Source organism: Dufourea novaeangliae, unplaced genomic scaffold (assembly GCF_001272555.1).
Source record: "Dufourea novaeangliae isolate 0120121106 unplaced genomic scaffold, ASM127255v1 scaffold16, whole genome shotgun sequence".
Lineage (NCBI taxonomy): Eukaryota > Metazoa > Arthropoda > Insecta > Hymenoptera > Halictidae > Dufourea > Dufourea novaeangliae.
Window position 1 is genome coordinate 1,649,188 of NW_015373891.1, and position 20,848 is coordinate 1,670,035.

A 20,848-nucleotide genomic window follows, 5' to 3' on the forward strand; every position below is an offset into this window, starting at 1 on the left:
GCTTGTGAAACGTTAGTGGAACTATTCCAAAAGGACACAGCTGATACCTGGCAGCCTCAACAGTAATACCTGAGTGACACCTGGTCGCCAAAACTTCGAATCTCTAAATAATAACTGCATATATTTTCGTTCTAATCCAACGTTGACAATTATTTAACGAAACTCGAAAAACGTAAATTCAAATTTTCACTTTCTTTACTAGCGTCAGAATTATCATTAATTACTACTACTGCCTTCCTGATGCAATAATACGGAACGATGTGTACAGCCCTGTATTCTGCGGCACCAATAGGACCCGCTGGTCAAACGACAACACTACATCGTTTCCACAGAGCACAATTTCGCATCTATTTAGAATTCTCCTCGATTATAAAACCCAGTTACAGGACACCCTGTATACATACACGCGTATAATAGAACAGCCCATGCGTTGTCGTTTCGTATCCACTCCGCCAGTGACTGATTTAACGATACTAAGAATAAAACTCACGAGCGCGCATTGGAATACGAGACACAACGTGGGCGGTGGTAAAATTTCAGGGAAAAAAAACTCACCGTGGCTTCTTCATGGCTTGTCGATCGGCCTAACTCGACGTGTCACGTGTCCCGCTCGTACGTCATCGGGGGTCGTCTCATGGCAGACACGAATCGCGTCCGAAGGGCACGGGTACACGATCGAAATCGACGAATCGTTCGATCGTACGTAAAAAATGATTCCCTAACTCCGTTTTCGCGCGACTCACGCTGCTCCGATTATCCTTGCTCGCTCAATGTCTCTGTTTCCAAACCAAAAATTTCCCCTTATCTCTCTCGCTCCGTGGGTCACATTACACACTCCGTTTCAGTCTCTCCCGTGTACCAGCCACCGAAGGGACGTGCTGTACGGTAGGGAACGCGAGAAGGAAAACTCTGGCAACGTCGCCTCGCTCACTCGCTCGCTCTTTCGTCTCCTCTTCCCTCCGTTACGTCGTCGTGCTCGTCGATCTACACCCCGTGCCGCTGCACACTTTTTCTCATTCTTCCTCGCCTCGTTCACCGTCCGTCTGTCCTCTTTCAATTTCCAACACGGACGACGGATCTCGCGTACGTGCTACACACACCATAAACCACAGGCACACGCGCGAGCGCGCGCGCGCGCGCGCGCAACCGTTCGAGAGAACGAAACAGCGTGCACGGGACGTTACGCACACCGACACGGCCACGCTTTCAGCGTATGAGTCGCGCGCACCGCGGCGAACTATCGAAAGATTCGGAACTCCTACTTGTCTTTTTTTTTTTTTCGATCGAAACTATAACCCGTTAAAGAACAACCATTTAGATGCTCTCCCCACGTACCGTTGGTAATTACACGATTTTTCGTATATATACACTCTCGTGTCACGTATCCGCAACGGAGCAGGACTAACGAACTGGTGTATCACTCTTTGCCTATCCTTGTCTAACTCGTGGCCCGTGCGTGCAGTCTGTCTCACTCAGCCGCGACAGAACACAGTCCCTCTCAGTCACGGAATTGTTTTGCACCCACTTTAACGCGCACAGTTTGTTAAACACACGATTAATCAACGCCGTACGAACAACCAGAACACGGGACAGGTTTTTACGCGCGCGGCGCCTCGCGCACCCCTAAATAATCCACCATGTTACGGTGTCACCTTCGGAGGTAATCTCACTTGCTGGCGGTGGCGGAAGCCATATTGCGATCGCCGTTCGTGACACCGCCAGAGCGCCAATCGTCGAACGGACGAGGGGGACTACGCGTACGCCGATTGGTCGAGCTCACCTGTTACCAGGCCGCCATCTCGCGGGAACTGGCGATATCGAACCACGGCGCGATATTACCGACGCGTACCGGAGCATGCGAGTCGCGACCGTCGTTCATTCGATATTCCTGTTTGCTTTTTACTATGTAGACCGATGATTGTATATACATATTTATAACATACCAGATTGTCTAAGATTCAACACTTTAAAATGTTCAATAGGACTTTTACTTTATTTGAAACTCGACAAAGCTTTTGGAGCAAACAATTTTTTGCTTGGATCTTGTTTTTTGTAAGTTGTATGTTTGTACAAATATTCTCTGTTTACTCATTCCTATTCAGTGATGCTGCAATATTCTTTTTTTTTTTTGTAGAGTTTCAATTCACGGCCCTATTTTTGCGGTTTATATTTTCTTTTTCATGTAATATATCTTTCTGCTTCTTTCATGTTTTCGTAAGATGATTTATGAAGATATTACTGTTATATAATGCATATAGTGAATAACAAAAGTACTTATACTATGGGATACTCGAAATTTTAATGTAAATATAAGCGATTGTACAAATATTATTATGTCAAACTAAATTTATTGTACAAAATTTATTACAAAACCCCTGTTTCCAATGCGTTCATTGTTCGCTGTATATAAATCTACGATTATTCATCCTACTCACAATATTGTTCTTTACCATTTCAATTGTTCCACAATTAACCGTCTTTTTCAATAACCGTAACAGTTCGTTAGAAAGAAAACAAACGTTAATTCGTACAATTTAAAGCATCCCCAGACACGTAATTCAAATTCCCAATCTGGCAACTTTACGAATGCAAAGCCACGGCAGATAATGTATACAACACGTATGCATCGAATAACAAATATTAATCGTTATCTTTTCAAGCCGTTACTTAATTATCCAGATACTCCGATATATGACTTCGCGGGGGATCGAACCGTATTATCCGCCCGACATTAACGCGATTAATATTTATCATCACGGACGATCTTTCATAAAAAAAAAAAAACAGAAATTCATTTCTGTGTACACAGAAATGAAACGGATCGTCGCAACAAGTCATTATTTGCGGAAGGATGTTAAATATTCCTCGCCCACGTCCCCTGACAGAAGGTGAGGCCAATTTAGGAGAACCTCGATGTATTGCCGCCGGAACGTATGCAATCTACACACGGGAGAATGTTTTTTATCGGGGTCTCCGGTTGCGATAAGATTGCCGTTTGTTAATACCTCACGAATATATGAACACAATGTATGCTGTATCAACTAATAGCCGGCGTAACGAATACGGCTGCGAAGCATCGAAATTCTGATTACTTCTGACCACACAGGAAACACTTCGCCGACCACACAGCAGCTGAAAAACAGGAAACTCCAACACTGCGGTCTAATATTGTTCCACGGCGGAAAGTAGACGAATATCGTCGCGGGCTCGAGTGTCGAAAATCATTGCGTTTTGGAGGCGAGTCACTATTTCCCAAGAAGTAAACAGGACTAAAAACCGGATAGGGGAAACTTCACGGTCAACTTCTTGCCCCGGGGACTATATTTTGTAATTTTTACTGCTCTCTTAATCTGTACGTTTAATCGCTTTTTTACTGTCTGTTATTTTTAGGGGTCTGTTTTGTAAACTTGAGATTTTGTAATTGTGTCCGATATTTCGCGTTAGTCTTTGTTTAGTTGAACAGTTATACCAATATGCGATGAGGATTTCATACAAATCATAGATAATTACTGATTTTTACTTTATTTTGATGTATTTGATGTTAGACGAATCATGAGAACTTTACATATCTGACGAATAAGACTTTATAATTATATAAACATTTTATTTATTGGTTTTGTAAAAGACGAATTACTCCAATTTTTATTAGGCATCTGCAGGTGTCACCTTGTTTTAGTCTGTGACGTAAAGTGAGCAATTTAGAATCTATTTCGTCATTCTACTTCGTAAAACAGCTGATAGGAGCTCTGGTTTAATCTACCTTCAACGATAAACATTTCCTACAAATAACTCTTGGAAATATTTGTTTAAATCAATAGAGACTGAAAATAACAAAATTGTCCATATTGGATTCATCACTTGAGCTATGACAATTGGAGTGTTAACATCTAAACAGGAATAATATCCATTTGAAATACAATACGAGATGGAGTCAAATAAGATCGACGTATTAAACATAATTTTTTTCAAGTCGTTCAATTGCAAGTGCTAATTGTCCGATTTTTCCCCACTTCGATTTTAACGAAATCCTAAAAAATCTTCACCAGAAGCTACCTAATCTACGGAGTACCATCTACGGGCCCCGTGTCCCAAACTTTCGTGTCTACTGATATCACTCGAATCAACGGTTCGTCCATTTCCCGTCCACATTTTATCACGCGGATCAATAACTCACGAGATTATTCAACTATCAAGATCACAGTTATCGCGATCAGTCCTTATTCTCTTTTTTATGTCGACATTTGTATACAAATATTCGTAGCTGGATCAACCGTGGAGAAAGCATTTTCTGAGCTGCTTAGGAAGATTTCGCGATAGCTCGACTTCTCCGAACCCCGCCAGTCTCCACGAGGGAATAAAAGGGGGAGAAAGACCAGGTCGGAGGATTATGCAAATGAAAATCGACGGTCATCGACAGCGTCTTTCGAGCAAATTACTAATTTACAGGCCCAGAGAATCGTCTTAATCGGGACATCAGAGGGCACGAAGGGGGGCAATTTGGATTGCACGACGAAACAGCTGTTCAGATGAAGGCGGGGCTAAGCTTCTTTTGAATTTCATAAACGCGGGAGATTCGAATTACTAAGGAAACGCCATGGGAAAGACGCAACTCTGTTTGACCGCACAGTGGAACATTTTACGAATCTAACTGGACAAAAATAGAAAAATTTTCAGACGCCCATTAAATTAATTTTTTTTGCGCCATAAAAAGTTTTCCCTGAATATGTCATTAAATACTTAAGAACTGAATTTGAAATCAGGCTGAAACCAGGCAAACAACAGACGTCAATATTATTTGTTTTCAGTGCTACAGTATGGACGTGTTTAAGTGGCAATAAGTTTGGTGGACAGGAGACTATTTAGATGCAGGCAGATGCTTTTAATTGGATATTTCCGTTCTGTTTAATCTTTATTACTTTGCGTTTGGCAACAGTGTAACTTTTACCCTGCAAGATATTCGCAATAGCCGTACTAAACCTACACTTCGATTGCTGTGGATTTTCACAATTGTTCTTTATCAATGTGAAAGAGTATCTCATACTCTACCAAATTTCGTTCAGATCGTAACATTCATACAGCTGTCCACTAAGCGTATCAGAAGCAAAAATAACTTGATTTTCAAAGAAAAGCTTTTAATAAACAAGGGAAAGGAATGAAGAAAGAAGAAAAATGCAAAAAAAAAATTAAGAAATAGGATTTGATAAAATCATCATCCAAGGCTATTAAAAGGAAGTTGTTCCCAGCGAGACGAGAAGAAGCAAATGATTTAAGCAGTCAGAAAGATTAAAATAATGAAATTACATACATTCTTAGGGTTTTGAAACTTGCCTCCTCCCAATGTGATGAAAATTATTACAGTTCAACCCTTTCTTCAGGTGACATTATGAGTGACCATATTACGTCCTAAACGATATTCCATCCGATTACCCTATATCAAATTTACAAAATCATGATAGAAAAAAAATTAAAATATTGCCTACAATTATGCTTGGCCACTAGATCAGTTCGTCGCCAAAAGATTTTAACACTTTCTTCAGATGGCATTATGAGTGGCCATATTACGTCTTAAACGATATTCTATCCGACTACCCTATATCGAATTTACAAAATCATGACAGAAAAAAATTAAAATATTGCCTACAATTATGCTTGGCCACTAGATCAGTTCATCGCCAAAAGATTTCAGCACTTTCTTCATCAGATATTACGTGAAAATATCTTTATAACCATCTATATATATCTTTCATAAAAAAGTTCAAATATCTCCGCAACGTCTAGGTATTCGTGTCCAACAAAGATTCGTGAAACGGACCTAGAGAGCGACATGTCAAGACGACACGCGTGCCGGGGCCACGCTGAGCAGATTTATCCGCGTCAGCTTTCGCGAGTAGATCGCGTCCTTCGTCCGTACCGACCATCAAATCGATCAACGAGGATTTACGGTCCCGGACCGTAAAACAGCGAGCTTCTACCCGTTTGTGTCCACGGTCGACCTGGGACACACACACGCATACACATGCCGGTGCAATAAGTCTGCTCTTCTCGCCCCATCTTACGCGCGCGCCACTCGTAAGGCCGTTTTAACGACGAATTCGTGTGAGCAACACCTTGCTCCCGCAGTACCAATTACTAATACCGGTCTGGAGGGGAGGGGGGGATGGGGACCTAGGTACGTAGCACGGGTCGTGTGCGCGCGAGGGCGTGCAACAAGTTCACGTTGTTTGGATTCAATTTGCGGATGGAGATTGAGTCGGTTTGCTTGAAAAATACGACGTGAAAACGAACGAATTTTTCGCCGTGGGATCGCGCTGTTGAGAATAGAGTCCTGGCTGTGACGGTTGGTTTTGTGGCTGAACGAAGAAACGGTGGAAATAATAGTAGTAATAATAATAACGATTTCATTGTTTCGTATACGATGATTGGAGGTTTGGCAATATTGTAGTAAATGGATAGGGGTATTTTAGAACGTACTAGGATAAACTGGTGTAGTTGAAATAGGGTGGAATACAGGAATGTAATGAATTTCGTGAATTTTTATTCAGAATTGGGGAAAGTGAGGCTGTAAGGGGACAGGGATCAGGTTTAAAGGTAAAGACGGATTATAAATAGAGTCGTGGTAATGAGAGGATATGTAAAGGATGTGACGGTATGGTGGATAAGGAACGTACGTGAGGAACAGATAGATGATGGTATTAGGTAGTTGCATGGTAAATATCATTTTTTAAGCTGAGAGTTAAACGATTATAAGCAGACTGTGGATCTTTGTATAAATATCAACTCTTGACAATTTATTTACAGAAACTAGAAATGAAGAGAAATTTTTGTACTGCGTCGAAGGTTCTATCAAGTCTCAGGTAAAACGAAAACCGTGCTAAATCTATTGTACTTTTTAATATACTGAATTTCAAACAATTTGGAGATAAACATTTACAGTTTAATTATCTTGAAAAAAAAGATTTTCAATTGAAATAGATCTACTTGGATCGAAAGTCCCTTGCCAACGAGTTACAAGCTGCTCGATCCCATGTTTGCCAGATTTTTGATTGGCTAAAATAAAGTGCACTAACAAACGAAATTTATTATGCTACGACCTAATAATACTGCTTAGAAGACGCTGTTTTTAAGTGTGTGGAAAAGTAACTCTGCAGCAGAGTATACCGTGGATAACGAAACGATTTCCAGAGACCCACTTTCTAAAACTAATTTTGTAGATTCTAAAATGACATTATAAAAAATTCCAATCTCTACACTGTCTTAACTACGAAAGCGTCTCATTCTGTGTGATACGTGTATCATAAAAGACCCCGAGTATGCAAATACCTTTTACTGAATCTACATAATCGTCCCAGATCCACAGACCTTATGGACAAGGTAGCAAGAACAGAGACTCCTGCGAGAACTTATAAATAAAGAAATATCCTCGAACAGAGGGAACACGGGAACGAAGATCGGTTTTCTATTAAGAGACTTTCACAGAAAGCGGACATGTGAAAAGACGAATAAACCAGAAACTCGGGCTGTATACTTTTTCTTTCACGTGACCCAGACATTCACTGAGAGTTTTTCATACAAATAAAAAAAAAAAATAATAATAACAGAACAGACAGGAATGCAGCGCGTACACTCGAAAACTACTTTAACTAAATACACGATTACATTGGTTTTTCTTCCAGCAACGGGGTCGAGAGATACCCAGGGCAATGCAACAAGTCCACTCTATTAGGCGCTGCAGCTTTTCGCGCAGACCGATTGTACAAAATTTTCGACGCCGTTTTCGGTCCCTGGGAAAAAGCAATCGTGTAAACAGGACGGCTCTTTTGCTGGGACCGGTCTATTCAAGGGTTCGATTGACGTTCCGTACGCGTCAGCAGGGCGTCAGGATCAAGAGATACCGGAACACACGCAGAAATCGACGTGCAACAAGTCCTCTCTCGTCAATGGCCTCTTTCGGACCGTTCCTCCTCTTTCGACGTAGCCCCCTACGTCACCGGTGACGCACGACTTCCGCTACGTCACGTGGACGCGCTTACGCGTCAACGTGTGTCCCTCTTTCAGTTCCCTGTGGCCAGAGATGGACAAACTCATTATCTAGATAAAAAGTTTCGAATAACGAATAAAAGCCATTAAATTGTCATTCTAACAATTTCTTGATATCTACTATAGTTTTCAAAATATAAAGTAAAATACGAAAACACACATTAACCTTTAAGGGGTGGTTTGACTCTGCAGAATCGAATATCAGGAAAAACGACAAATTGCCCGACGCTTCTACTGAGATCACTTACGAACTTGCGGAGTTTAAAAAAAAATCGTAATTATTGGGGTACAAGTATTCCCTCGTTAATTATATTTATTACAGAAAATATTAAATCGTCGAATAGGCTACAGTGAATTATTTTCTCCCATGAATTTATGAGCGGTTAAAACTTCTGAAGAACATTACTTCTACTTTCGACACAATTGTTTCAGATTATAACTTCTGTTAACCAATAACTGATAACCTTTTTTCCCTTCTTTTGAATTTTTTTAATCCTTTTTCTATCGGTTTAAATTTGTCCTTATCTGTTGTTCTGGTAGTATACTGTATATTTCTGTACCGTGGCTCTATTATTCGACCATCACCATGTCATTTATCTCGATTTACTTCTATGTTCCGCATATTCCCGTTCATTCTTTTTTCATTGAGCTCGTTAATTGTTTTATTGTCTCTGTTAAGTGGACGCATTATGTAGTTCATTCATGTTTACGTGTCATAAACTGTATACCAGTCCATTCAATTGCATCATCGTATACAGGGTGTCTGTTTCTTTGCAATTTAAACAACGCATCTCGATTAAAACATGTAATATGTAAATAAATCGTATTTACAAGAAAATTGTACTTTATAATCCATTGTTTTACAACTTTGCGTAAATAAACCAGACAAACTTCTACATACAGAGTCAACTTAAATTTCAGTTCAACAAATTACGTATATCAACCAAATTTAAACTTCATTTCTTCGACAGTAAACGACTCTGGCCCAGATTTAAAAAAAAATTCCATTCCACTATCTCGATTTGTTTCACAATGCTTACGTATTTATGAAACATCCTATGTTCAAAAACTGTTATTCCAATTTTTCAATCCATTAGGTATACAAATGAATTCATGGCACCCAGAATTGGCTCAAAACCGTCATCATTTTTAAAAAGAAAGCCGTAAATGTGTAAAAGTAACGGGGAATGTTTTAAAAAATTAGACTGTATCTTGTTTTTCTGTAAATAAGCCACAAATCTATGAAAAGATGGCCACGAATTAATTTGCACACCTAATATTTTACACGCAGAACTGTTTGTTTCGTCGGTTACGAAACACCCTATACAACTGTCCAGTTACACGTTTCACGAACGCGATGACCGTATATCCAGGGCCTTTCCGGCGGTATAAACCGAACAGTTTCTTTCAAGGGCCGCGCGCATTCAGCGAGAGAAACGACGAAGGGCTCAGTCAGACATCGATCCATTGTCGGCCGGCGCACGGTTTGTTTTCGGTTTAAAGGGCTCGAGACGGCGTCCCAATGTAACCCGACCTTTCATTCAGAAAAATCTACCTGAATCGCCTTAAAGACTAAAAGAACTGTCTCCCACCCCATCTTCCCAGGAACATAAAAAATCATCCGAAACGATAGTATATCCTATTCAATCCCTCGCTATCGATAACCTTCTAACGTTTACCTTGACTCTAGCCAAACACTCTCAAAGTCTCGAATGGACGAACACGATCGGACCACTCGATTATAACAACGGAATCCTGGACGAACCAAAAGAAAAAGTGTCGAATCAAGGCAATTAGTACGTTTCTCACAGGGATTACCAACAGACGATCGACGCTCTGAATCGTCCGAATTGAGAGGACGAGCACCAGACGCACAGAGAGAGAAAGAGAGTGGTTGCAAACAAGGATCCGTCCGTTTCGAAACCTAGGGGGCGATAGAGCAATGCTGGGCGCCGGGTGTATGAAAAAGGACGAACCAGCGCGAAAAAGAAGGGACACACCGTCGAGACGGCGGAAACAGGGACAAGAGGGGGCGGGAAGAAAGAGAGAAAACCGTCGGGAGGGTGTGCGCGGGGAGGAGGGGGGATAGAGCGAGGTCCCTCTCTATTGATTTCCTGCCGAGGGTGGGCCAACGAAGGGAGGATTAGGTATCGGCTCACTCGTTGCCGCTTTCTCGCTCTCTGTCTCTTTCTCCCCCCACCCCTCGATTCCGCCTCTTTTTCCATCCATCGCCGCGACGGTTCTGCGGGTAATTCGGCGCGAGCACCTGCATCGGTTGGACGAAGACAGGAAGGGTGAAGAGGGGGGAAAAAATGGGGACGGCTGATCGGAGCCGGAGAATGAAAAGAAAGGAAAGGAGCAGGGGGGCGAAAAAGGAAGCGACTATCTGTGTATCCCTCTTGGCTTCGACATGGAACGACTCTCTTTTCATCCCTTCCCTCTCTGTCACTCCCCCTCCCCCTCTAACCCTCTGCCATAGACGTGTTCCCGTTCGCTTTTTCCCTGTCTTATCCACGGTGTACACGCGTTTCCCTGTGTTTCTCTGTCCGAGGGAGGACTATATGCATGTACTTCCTGGTGGTGAACGCAGACCCGACGTAACGCAACGTGGTACACACGGCCCAACCGTCCCGCCGCCTGCCTGATGGAAGGGAGGGGAACGGGTTCACCGTGTGGTGTGTGCAGTCACGGGGGCGCACCACGGTGGTGGTAATAGAATGGTGCGCGCGGATGACGCAAACACTGACAATTGTAATGGTAGCGGACAGCGATAGGTGTACCACGCTTGCGATAGCGACACAACGGGAGAACGTAAAGCCGTGTCTGCACAACATGGTATGTTAGAAAGAATCATGTATTTTATTATGCTCTAGTAAAAACTAAATATAGTTCAGGTGATCCAATTTATCGAAGCCTGAAATCGGTCAATAATTTCACGGATCTGATTGACTTTTTCAGTGGGTTTATTGAATACTTTAAGGCATCACGTAGAATAACTTTATAATGTCGATTATTGTACATAACTGTGATAGACGTAAACAAAAGTTGCCAAATGTGGAACGAATAAGATATGGCACTAAATGCTTCGAAAATGTTAAAATGTTCTTGGGAATTATTATCGTGTAATATAGACGAAAATGCAGAAAGAAATATTTGTTCGTAATTGTTAGATAACCAGGTGTGCCGTGGCATACAGGTTGAAAATCGCTGCTCTAGATAAAGATTTTGAAATAACGAACAAAAGAAAATACAAAGTGCTTCGTTATACTTCATTGATTAAACGTGGAAATTCCAACGTTTACAATAAAATAATATGTACTTCGTCTTGAACGAATGAACACTTAGCAAACAATCATTTAATTTCATTAACTGTTTAATGACGCTTTCAGGTACCGCTGATTTTCACTGTGTGTTGTTCGAATAAAATCGTGCTCAACTCTGGTAGATAGCCACGGGATCGGGCACGAACCGAACGTGCGGACGAACGTGCGATCCATCAGTTGTCGGTACATCAGCGGGAAATATTCGTTCGCATTTGTTCGACGCGGACAGAACAATCGAGTGGTCGGTGTTGCTCGTGTAAATAGTTTGAGAGGCGACTGTAAACGATCACGAGTCCAGGCAACGAAGAAGTGCATTCGAACGGCCGAGGTATAATTCACTTGTGTCTGTTTATGGTTCATTCGACATTTTTAATTAGCGTTCAGTGACTATGAATGAAAGTTTATCGGTCAAGTTACTTTGCAATGACAGTCATTTCTTTTACAGAATATTTAATACTACAAAGATGTGGCAAACTGTTGCATACCATTCACAGCGCATATACGAAATGGGAAAATGTATTATCTAGATAAAGAGTTTCGAATAACGAATAAAATATTTTTAAAAAAGTATTCCATTTTTAATCGATTAAACGTGGACATTCCAACTTTCATAATAATATTTCTTCTTGAATTAGTAGACACTTGGCAAGCAATTATTTAATCTCATTAATTGTTTAAAACTCAGGATAACGCTCTTAAGTAGATACTGCTACTTATTACATACAATTTGAATAAAACTGTGTTCAACTCATTGACACATCCGATCTTGTCGCAAAAAAAAGTGAAGCTTAAGCAATCCTGAGTCAACAATTCGATTCGTCATCAAATTAACCCTCGTTTGTCCCTCGTGCCATAAAATCATGCCATTCTGTCATATGTAGGTAAATTTACCTGAAACTCCGTGACATTATTACGAAGAAATTGCTAATTTAACTATTCATCTCTTCGTCATATTAATTTTTCATCATCGTGTCAATTTAACACTGAGGAATAAATTCAGTTTGAAAAATGAGGGATAGATGAGGGTTAAAGTCCCATTTTCCGACGACATTTTCATGATCGTCAAACGTCAATGAATGCAGCCACGAACAAAGCCTTGACTTCACCGAATACATTATACTTCCAGCTTGTGGCCGTTGGTTAGGTGTAGACACGGCTTAACATCGCCGGGGGTGTAAGCGTCCCCGTGTTGGTGCAGCAAACACATCCCCCCACTGTCGCGCCGCGGATCCACCGGTGGCGGCCGTCATTGTAGTGGTGGGTAGTATAGTAAAAGTAGTAGTAACATCGGTGGTGGAGGTGGTGACGATGGTGGTGGTGGTAAACTTGCGTACAAGCGACGTGACGTCAGAACCCGAGGCAACGTAACCCATGAATCCGCGCCTCGTCCACTCCATCCTCCCTCTTGGCTCCCTGAACCCTGCGCCCCTAACCGCCAACCCTCCCTCGCGAATCCAGATCCTATCGATATTACTCTGGTACGCGTAACGGACAAATTAATGGAGCGACTTCGTGAAACGGGGGCGTCAGGAGCAGAGGTGAACTGAACACCGATTTCTTTGGGATTCAAAGAATCGAAGAGAAGGGGCGCGATTTATGTCCTCAGGATTACGGGAGAACCTTCGACAACGCGATACGTAACGCTTTGGTCTCTTACAGGGTTGGACAAATTTTATTTCTATTAACGAATAATGAAGTCCTAGGATTTATTCGTGAATAACGAGTAACGATTTTATTCGACGAAAAATTATTCGTTAGTCATGAATAGAGCGTTATTCGGTATTTAAGAATAAGTCTTTATTACCAATTAAAATTGAGAGAATTGGTTGAGGGGATCGGTTGAAGGGATCGATTGAGAAGATCCGTTGGAAGGATCGGTTGAAAGGATCGGTTGAAAAAATCGGTTGAGAGGATCAGTTGAGAAAAGGGCCTATCTCGTTGCTATCTCGCGATCGTCAATTTTACGACGGCCACGATCGTAGTCGCCGCACGTAATTCACCGCTGTGTGTACTTTCTGTTCCGATCACCTACCACATCGCCTTCCGCCAACCTAGATATTGTCGATATTAATGGACCGACACCGGTGGCGGTGGACCAGTTGACGTCGGGCTACAACTTATCAGAGATTACCGCCGATTAGCCGAGCCCGCTCGCGGTTACCACCGTTATTACGAACCCGGTCTCGTTATTCTTCGACGTGGCGAATTAGTTTCTCGCGCCTAACCATCCCCCCCTGTCCGTTGCTTCTTCCGGCCGTAGAGATTCCGCATCGACGGAAGGGTAATTGTTTTTATCGCTGGCGGGAGATTACCGTGGGCTTGATCACGTCTGGCTTAATGCAGGTGAAATCGTTGGGCGACGCACCAAACCGGGACAACGTACCTTTTTTATGATGATCGAATCGATTTGTTTTTAATAAGTCTGTTAGGAGACGACGAAGATGTTCGCTTGGTCGACTTATTTATCAAGGAATTAAACTGATATCAACCGCCTGACGAAGATAATAATGATTATAGTATAAAGTGGATGCAGTGAGCGAATTGATCCGTTTACTGATGTATCAATATTGGTTTAGCACGGATTGGAAAGGATGATCAGAAAATGTGTATGTTAGTAGGAAATTACTTTTTTATGAAATAAAAACTTTTTTAAAAAAAGCAGAAAACTATCAGGTTGATTTGTATTGAAGTGTCGATTTAATGTTTAGAATATCAGTATTTTAGATTAAAAATGTAAATTAGATTCCACTTCGATTTATTTAATCGTTATTGCATGATTAGGTTGAAAAAAGATCCAAGCACTCCGGCAGAGGTAATAAATACGAAACTGAAATTTGTATTTGATATTCGGTATGTAAAAGATGATTCTAGAAGCAGGTGCGAACTGTTCGTTTTCTATAGCCAAGGATGAACGTTTTCGTGCAACAGATGCACCGATAATTAAGTGTATTTTAGGCGTGATGACTAGCCAGCCCGTAACACCAGGGGAAGGACAATTTATCATTCGTAATTTTCACTTCAAAATGGAAATATGAATTTTAAAATGCGTACGGAGGATAAAAAACACATTTACACACTCGAACCTTGTATAATGAATATATTAAACACAAGGAAAAATGCTAAGCGTATGCAAAAGTGATAACAGTCGCGTTGACGTTAATTTTGGTTTCGTTTAATTTTATACATAGGGAATTCAACTGTTGCCTGCAAAATGGTAGAAAGATATAGAAAATTCAAGAATTAATTCAAATAACAGATACGTAACGTATAATCCTTTAATTTCCAAAATTTTGTATAAAAATCCAATTTAAATTTTATTTTATGCAAAAAACCCCCTCGATCGCATCAAGTTTTGTTTGCGACAACAATTTATTGTGTCACATTGGCACTGACACACGATGCACTATAATAATTATTTATCATTTCCACAAACCATAGACGATGTACATTCGCAGAAAATCCATTAAAAGATTTACACTGACTGAATAGCACACCGATTACTCGACTTGCTGCACCCACCGTTCATCTCCCGAGTGCAACACGGTCTTTCAATTGTCAGAGCACACTCTTCCTTAACACCCCGTGTGTAATATCGATATTATCCACACGGGTGCACGGAGAGTCAATTAACGTGCTCGCCTCGTGACGCTCGATCATTACAGACAAAAACAGGCCGAGACAATCGAGCTGCTCGAGCTACGCCATCGTTCGCTTCGAGGGATAACAAATAATACAATTCATTTACAATTAATAGGGTGTATTTAAACGCGTGGCTCGAACGTACGAGCCTCCCTCCCCTGGCCACGAGCGCCGACCAGACGTTATCGATTCAATAAAACGCGGGCGGGAACAATGCAGCGCGATCTAAAGCGACCGTGCATTACACGATCGCTCCATTTAATATGATTTATCGGCGATCCCGCGAATTACACGACCCAAGCGGCCGAAGAGAGACCCATGGTCACGTTTCGGGCTCGGCTGTTAGGCAGTGGTGACTATGGGGTTACTACTCGTCAATGGTGGATAATCGAATCGTTCAAACGTGTTCAAAGTAGAGCTATAAGTATTCAGACATTCGAACTATTCGAACAATTTTAATACTACGGAGTATTCAGAGTATTCGAACAATTCGAATAGTACGGAGTATTCGAATTATTCGAACAATTCGAATAGTACCGAGTACTTGAATATTTGAATATTCGAATAGTATGACGATTCGTATTTGAATATCCGAATAATAGAAGTCATCGAATTTCTGAGTGTACTGAATAGGAATCAGAAAAACAAATAATTGTAAAGGCCGAAGCGAAAAGAATTCAGGATAAAATGTGAAAAAATATATTATTTTCAGATTCCTATTCAGTACAATTCGAAATTCGATAACTTTGAATACTTCGAATACTCGAATTATTCGAATATCAAATTCCAACTCTACTACTATTCGAATTATTCGAATATTCGTAACAGTCCCAGTTCAAACATCAATTCTTGAAAAAAAAACTTTTTGTGAAAAACATTGATTTCATTCAAGAGGAGTTCAACCCCTCCGCTACAGCGTTGGCTGAGTTGCGATTGTGCAACACGGCAATGTAGACTGGCAGGAATTGCTATAAAACTTCTCAGTTACGTGCTTCGCTTGTTTTAATTGGATTGCATTGAAGATATAATTTTTTATACAGGAAAGCAAAATAGAATTCATGCAAAAATATTATCCTTAATGTCATTATTTAAAACCTTGTATTTAATGGCTCGTAGATGACGGAAACAGCCAGTATCAGTAACTACAGATCACTTCACGGATACTGGCTATAGCTGGCGTTAAGGGCGAGAGGGTTAAACAAGTTCAAGCAAAATTGATCACGGCGAGGCGTTTGAACGGAAGATCGCTTTCAAACAGTCTGATGACTAGTACCGATAAATCACTGACCGTGAAGCCTACGATACACCACCACCTCGACTCGCTTGGCCAACAGGCAGTGACGTATTTGCATAAATAATTCTTTCCACGAAATGTTTGAAACTGTTGTAAATTTTGTATTATGATTGGTTTCATTACTCGACAAAGCTTGAAAAATAACCTGGGAAACTGATTTATAGAAAAATAGCATAAACAAATGATAAATACAATCGTAGAACAGTTAAAATCAAAGAAATGATATCAATTTCAATGTGCTTATGAAAAAAAAATCTTCAATGAGAAATTTTCCCACGTGACCTTATACTTTTGTACGCCATTTGATATCACAAAAACACCCGTCATGTTGCATCGTTTTATTAATATTACAAGAAAAAAGAACACTCTGTCTGTTTCTAATTGAGTTCAAAACTTAGTAATTCGACCAGCTTTTTAACAGCATTCAGTGGCTCGAAAGTTTCAGAATTCAAACGTCATCATACTTGTTTTTACTTTGAAGCGTTGACTGTTCGAAAACAACCTTCAAGTTCGAACACCTCATAATGATCAAAATTCACCTCTGAACTCTTGGAACTCCTCGTCAAATGTTTAGATCGATCATTTTTGAAACAGTCTAGTCGCGTTCCCACCACTATTCCTGACGTTACAACTGTGAAATAGGAAATTATTCGTGCACCAGTGGAAGTTTCGTCGCGGGAATCAATCCAATCCTCGCGAGGATTGCACTCTGTCCGCCTTCGAGCTTTAGCGCCTCGGCGCGAGAGTATCTGTCGATAAATCTTTGATACCGGTTTATCGCCACAGTTACAAGCCCAGATGCGTAGGAAACCAATTAAAAGAGCTGCACATCGAGCACCTCGGCCGGAACCATGCCTGTGAATTTATGAAGCGTGCTCCTTGCGGTTACACGCTCCTCGTTTCGCGGCCACCGCGTTCGACAACACGCTTCACACGCGGCCTGGCAGTAAGTAATTTTTTTTTCCTTTCTATAGACAACGTTCGAGGGGTCTGGAGACGAATTACGTGGCGCGGTAACGAAGTATTGAAACTGAATCGGTATCGATGGATGAGCGAAAGTCTAGAGTCTAGTTGTTAAGGCCTAGCTGCTAAGGTCTACCTTCTAGAGTTTAGTTGAGAGGTTGCTAGGGTTTAGTTGCTAGGGCCTAGTTGCTGAGGTCTATGTACCTGCTGGGGTCTAGTTGATAGGTTGCTAGGGTCTAATTGCTAAGATCTAGTTACTAAGGTCTACCTTCTAGAGTTTAGTTGGTAGGTTGTTAGGATCTAGTTGCTAGAGTCTAGTTGCTGAGGTCTATGTTTGCCTAGCTACACGCAATCTGGTTGACAGCGGTCATTGACGACCACCGTGACGGTACTGAAGTACTTGAATATTACGGTAATCTGAAATTAAAAATGGATATTTGTGGTGAATCGATGAGCCAAGTAAGGTTTGTTTAAGTCTGAGGAAACGATAAGTTGGAAAGAGAAAGAATTCTGAACAAATTTATTTTTAAAAATGAACTCAAATATACCCATTGTTCTGCTATAAAGACACCTGACAGGTGCCTGTATTTTATTGTCTTTCAAGTTGCAAGATTCATCGTAAAATATTGTAAAGGATTCTAACTAGAATAATGTTATGAAAAAAAGAGTATACTTTAGAGAAAATATTTTTGACGTATCACAGTTAAGTTTATTGTTGAAAAATAATTTTCTCTGTATGTATATACTGTTTGCTAGATACTGACCATTTGAATATATTAAATTTTCAATTTTTATGGTTATAGCTTTTTCTCGGGTCATACGAGATAATAATAAATTTTCAAATGAACGGGTTTTATGTTATATTGGTTCACTGTGGAAACGAATATTCTCGTTTACTTAATACTGGTAAAACTGGTACGTGACGTCAAAGCTCCACCAGGCAGCAGAGGGTTAATAGGTCTTGTTTTATTAAAAAGAGGGATGCAGCCCTGTGAATGCATTATGACGGCTGGTCTGGCAGTGAACACGTTATACGGTCAGCATTCTCAATTCATATATCGTATATTCAAGGGAATTTAACAAGAGAACTAACTGCTATTAAATCACCCGAATTGCCAGTATCTTTTGAAGTGGAATGTTGTGAACAAGACATCGAGCATTTCGCGAGATTATCTCGAGTGAAATAAATAAAAAATCTTTTCACTTGGGACAGAAATATTTTTAATCACAGAACATATGTAATAAGTCATTTCTTATGCATCATATTAGGATCGGAATAAACTAGAAAACTAGTAATGTAAAAGAAAATGTATCAAAATAGAACATCTTTTTCCTATTTCATTACTTTTTTACAATAAGTGTTTATAAAACCCTATCAAAAATTATTACTCGGAGAAAACTACTATTTCTACCGATGTCTTACGTATTTACAAATACGTGAATGCTACAAAAAAGAATGTCATACTCTTGTCGAACGTAATATTAAAACAGTTAAGATCCTAAAGGGTTAAGTTTATATTTCCTGTTACCAATATCCTTCTTTCTACATAACATAATCTCTACACAAATTACTTTTCCCATCGATAAATAGATAAACAAATTTGTACAATTGCATCGATTCATCGATTTCAATTAATTATTCAATTAATGATTCTTATCGACCCCATTGCTCCCCTGTCACGCTACGAATACAGAAACACTTCCGTGCGCTTTTGCATGGAATACGTCCCGCGACGCTGCGGCTCTCGACGATCCCATCGATTTCCAGTCGGGGCACGGTCACGCACAGATGCACAAAACGAATCATAGGAGGGGAGGTCACACGACGATAATGCACCGGCATCGACGATACTGCGCGTTGGTTCGGCCGTTACCGAGTTCCCCTAGTCGGTCGACAATGAGTCATAATTACTCTTTTCTCAAGAGCGGCCTGCTCCTCGCGAATGCATCCACACGATGAAAACGCTGGTAATTTATACGATACCAATGTCGGATAATCGAACCGTTCAAACGTATTCAAACTAGAGCTGTGAGTATTCGGACATTCGAACTATTCGAAGAATTCTAATACTACGGAGTATTCAAATTATTCAAACAATTCTAATAGTGCCGAATACTCGAATATTTGAATATTCGAATAGTATGAAGATTCGTATTATTTGAATATCCGAATAATAGAAGTGATCGAATTTCTGACTGTACCGAATAGGAATCGGAAAAACAAATAAATGGTGCGTATCCATTTGTTACGTACCCTCGTATCGTATCACTGTTGCGTATTATCATTCGATACATTTCCATACACAACGATGCAACGCTTGCCCGTCCGAATTGATTCGCAACACTGATACACTACGAGGATACACAACATGTGGATACCCACCTTAACAATTCAGACATGGTATTCCAGTGCACCTTTTGAATCACTCGAGTCCCCTTACCATCCCTTAAACTATTGAAACGTATACCTAGAACACCCTGTCTACAACCACAGTCCGTACCCGTTGCCACTCATCGCGCGCATATACACAAGCACGCTAATTCCACTCAAAGGGTTAATCTCACGGGCGTCCGAACGTACTATTACTCACCGAGCTTTCACGAACGGTAAATTCGAGCGTAACCATAACCTTCGCGCACATACACACCCCCACAAATCATTCACATAATTCACTTCCAACTGACGTTAACGTTTCAGTTAACGCCAGGTCCTGCAAGAAAAGGAAAAAAAAACTCGCCTCGAAGAGGTTTTGGGGGGGGGGGGGCAAAGAAGGAGGAATCAGGCAAATGGAGCTCTTAAAAATCGAGGTTACAGCGCCTCTTTCAAGGGACTCGTCGACGCCGAAGACGACGTACGAGCGAGGACGAAAGGGGGAAAAAAAGCAAGAAGCAACACCGCCTTTGTCGCACGGTGAACGGCGGGATGACCCCACGCATACGAGACATTCTGCCTCCCGATGAGTATGTGGGTCGAGAAATGCCGCACGCGCTAAATATATATCGGATGCATATACACGCCGGAGCTGGGCTATCTTTCGCGTATCGAAAACGCTCTCGACGGAGGTTGAACAAACCCCCGCCAGCGTGACCATCATTAGTTACTTTCGTACTGGACCTGGTACTCTTTAAATATTACCGTTTCGTTGTCATGATTCCTTTTTTTTTCTCGCCCTCTTACTGTTCCCTAGCCTTAAACTTCACTGTCGATGATTATGAATTTCTTCCTGAGGGGGCCAGGTCCCCTGATTTTCGCCCATAACACTCCCCATCAGACATCTGTACGTATGTAATTAATACCACGTGTGTGTTGGTTTTCACAAAATAAAGTTACATATTTCACAATAATTATTTACAAATTTGTTTAACACTAAAACTAAGAATAGACGGATGTCAATATAATTCTTCAAAATAAAAGAAATTGGAAATTGATTAAAAGCAAGAGAGAAATTCAATTTCCTGTTTTTTTTTCCTGCAAAAATATTGTTCACATTCTCGAACGCTAGTTCCCTTAATTGCATCCGACCCTTCAATTGATATTGCAGGATTATTAGTTAAGTAGAATGCAAAAATTAAACAGCTTAATTTTAACACA

The 20,848-nt window shown here is 40.8% G+C and overlaps 1 protein-coding gene across 3 annotated transcripts in view; it reads right to left on the reverse strand.

Moving 5' to 3' along the window:
- The window catches only part of LOC107188687 (AF4/FMR2 family member 4), a 302,199-nt gene that overhangs the window by 243,053 nt on the left and 38,298 nt on the right, over positions 1-20,848 (reverse strand). Inside the window, exon 1 of one of the 3 annotated variants that reach the window (XM_015577039.1) lies at positions 556-1,206. The exons of the other annotated variants lie outside the window; for them this stretch is intronic. Coding sequence (XP_015432525.1) covers positions 556-569 — 14 coding nt within the window. The 5' untranslated portion in view covers positions 570-1,206. Of the gene's footprint in view, positions 1-555; positions 1,207-20,848 lie in introns of those variants that run through there. 3 annotated transcript variants of the gene reach the window in all.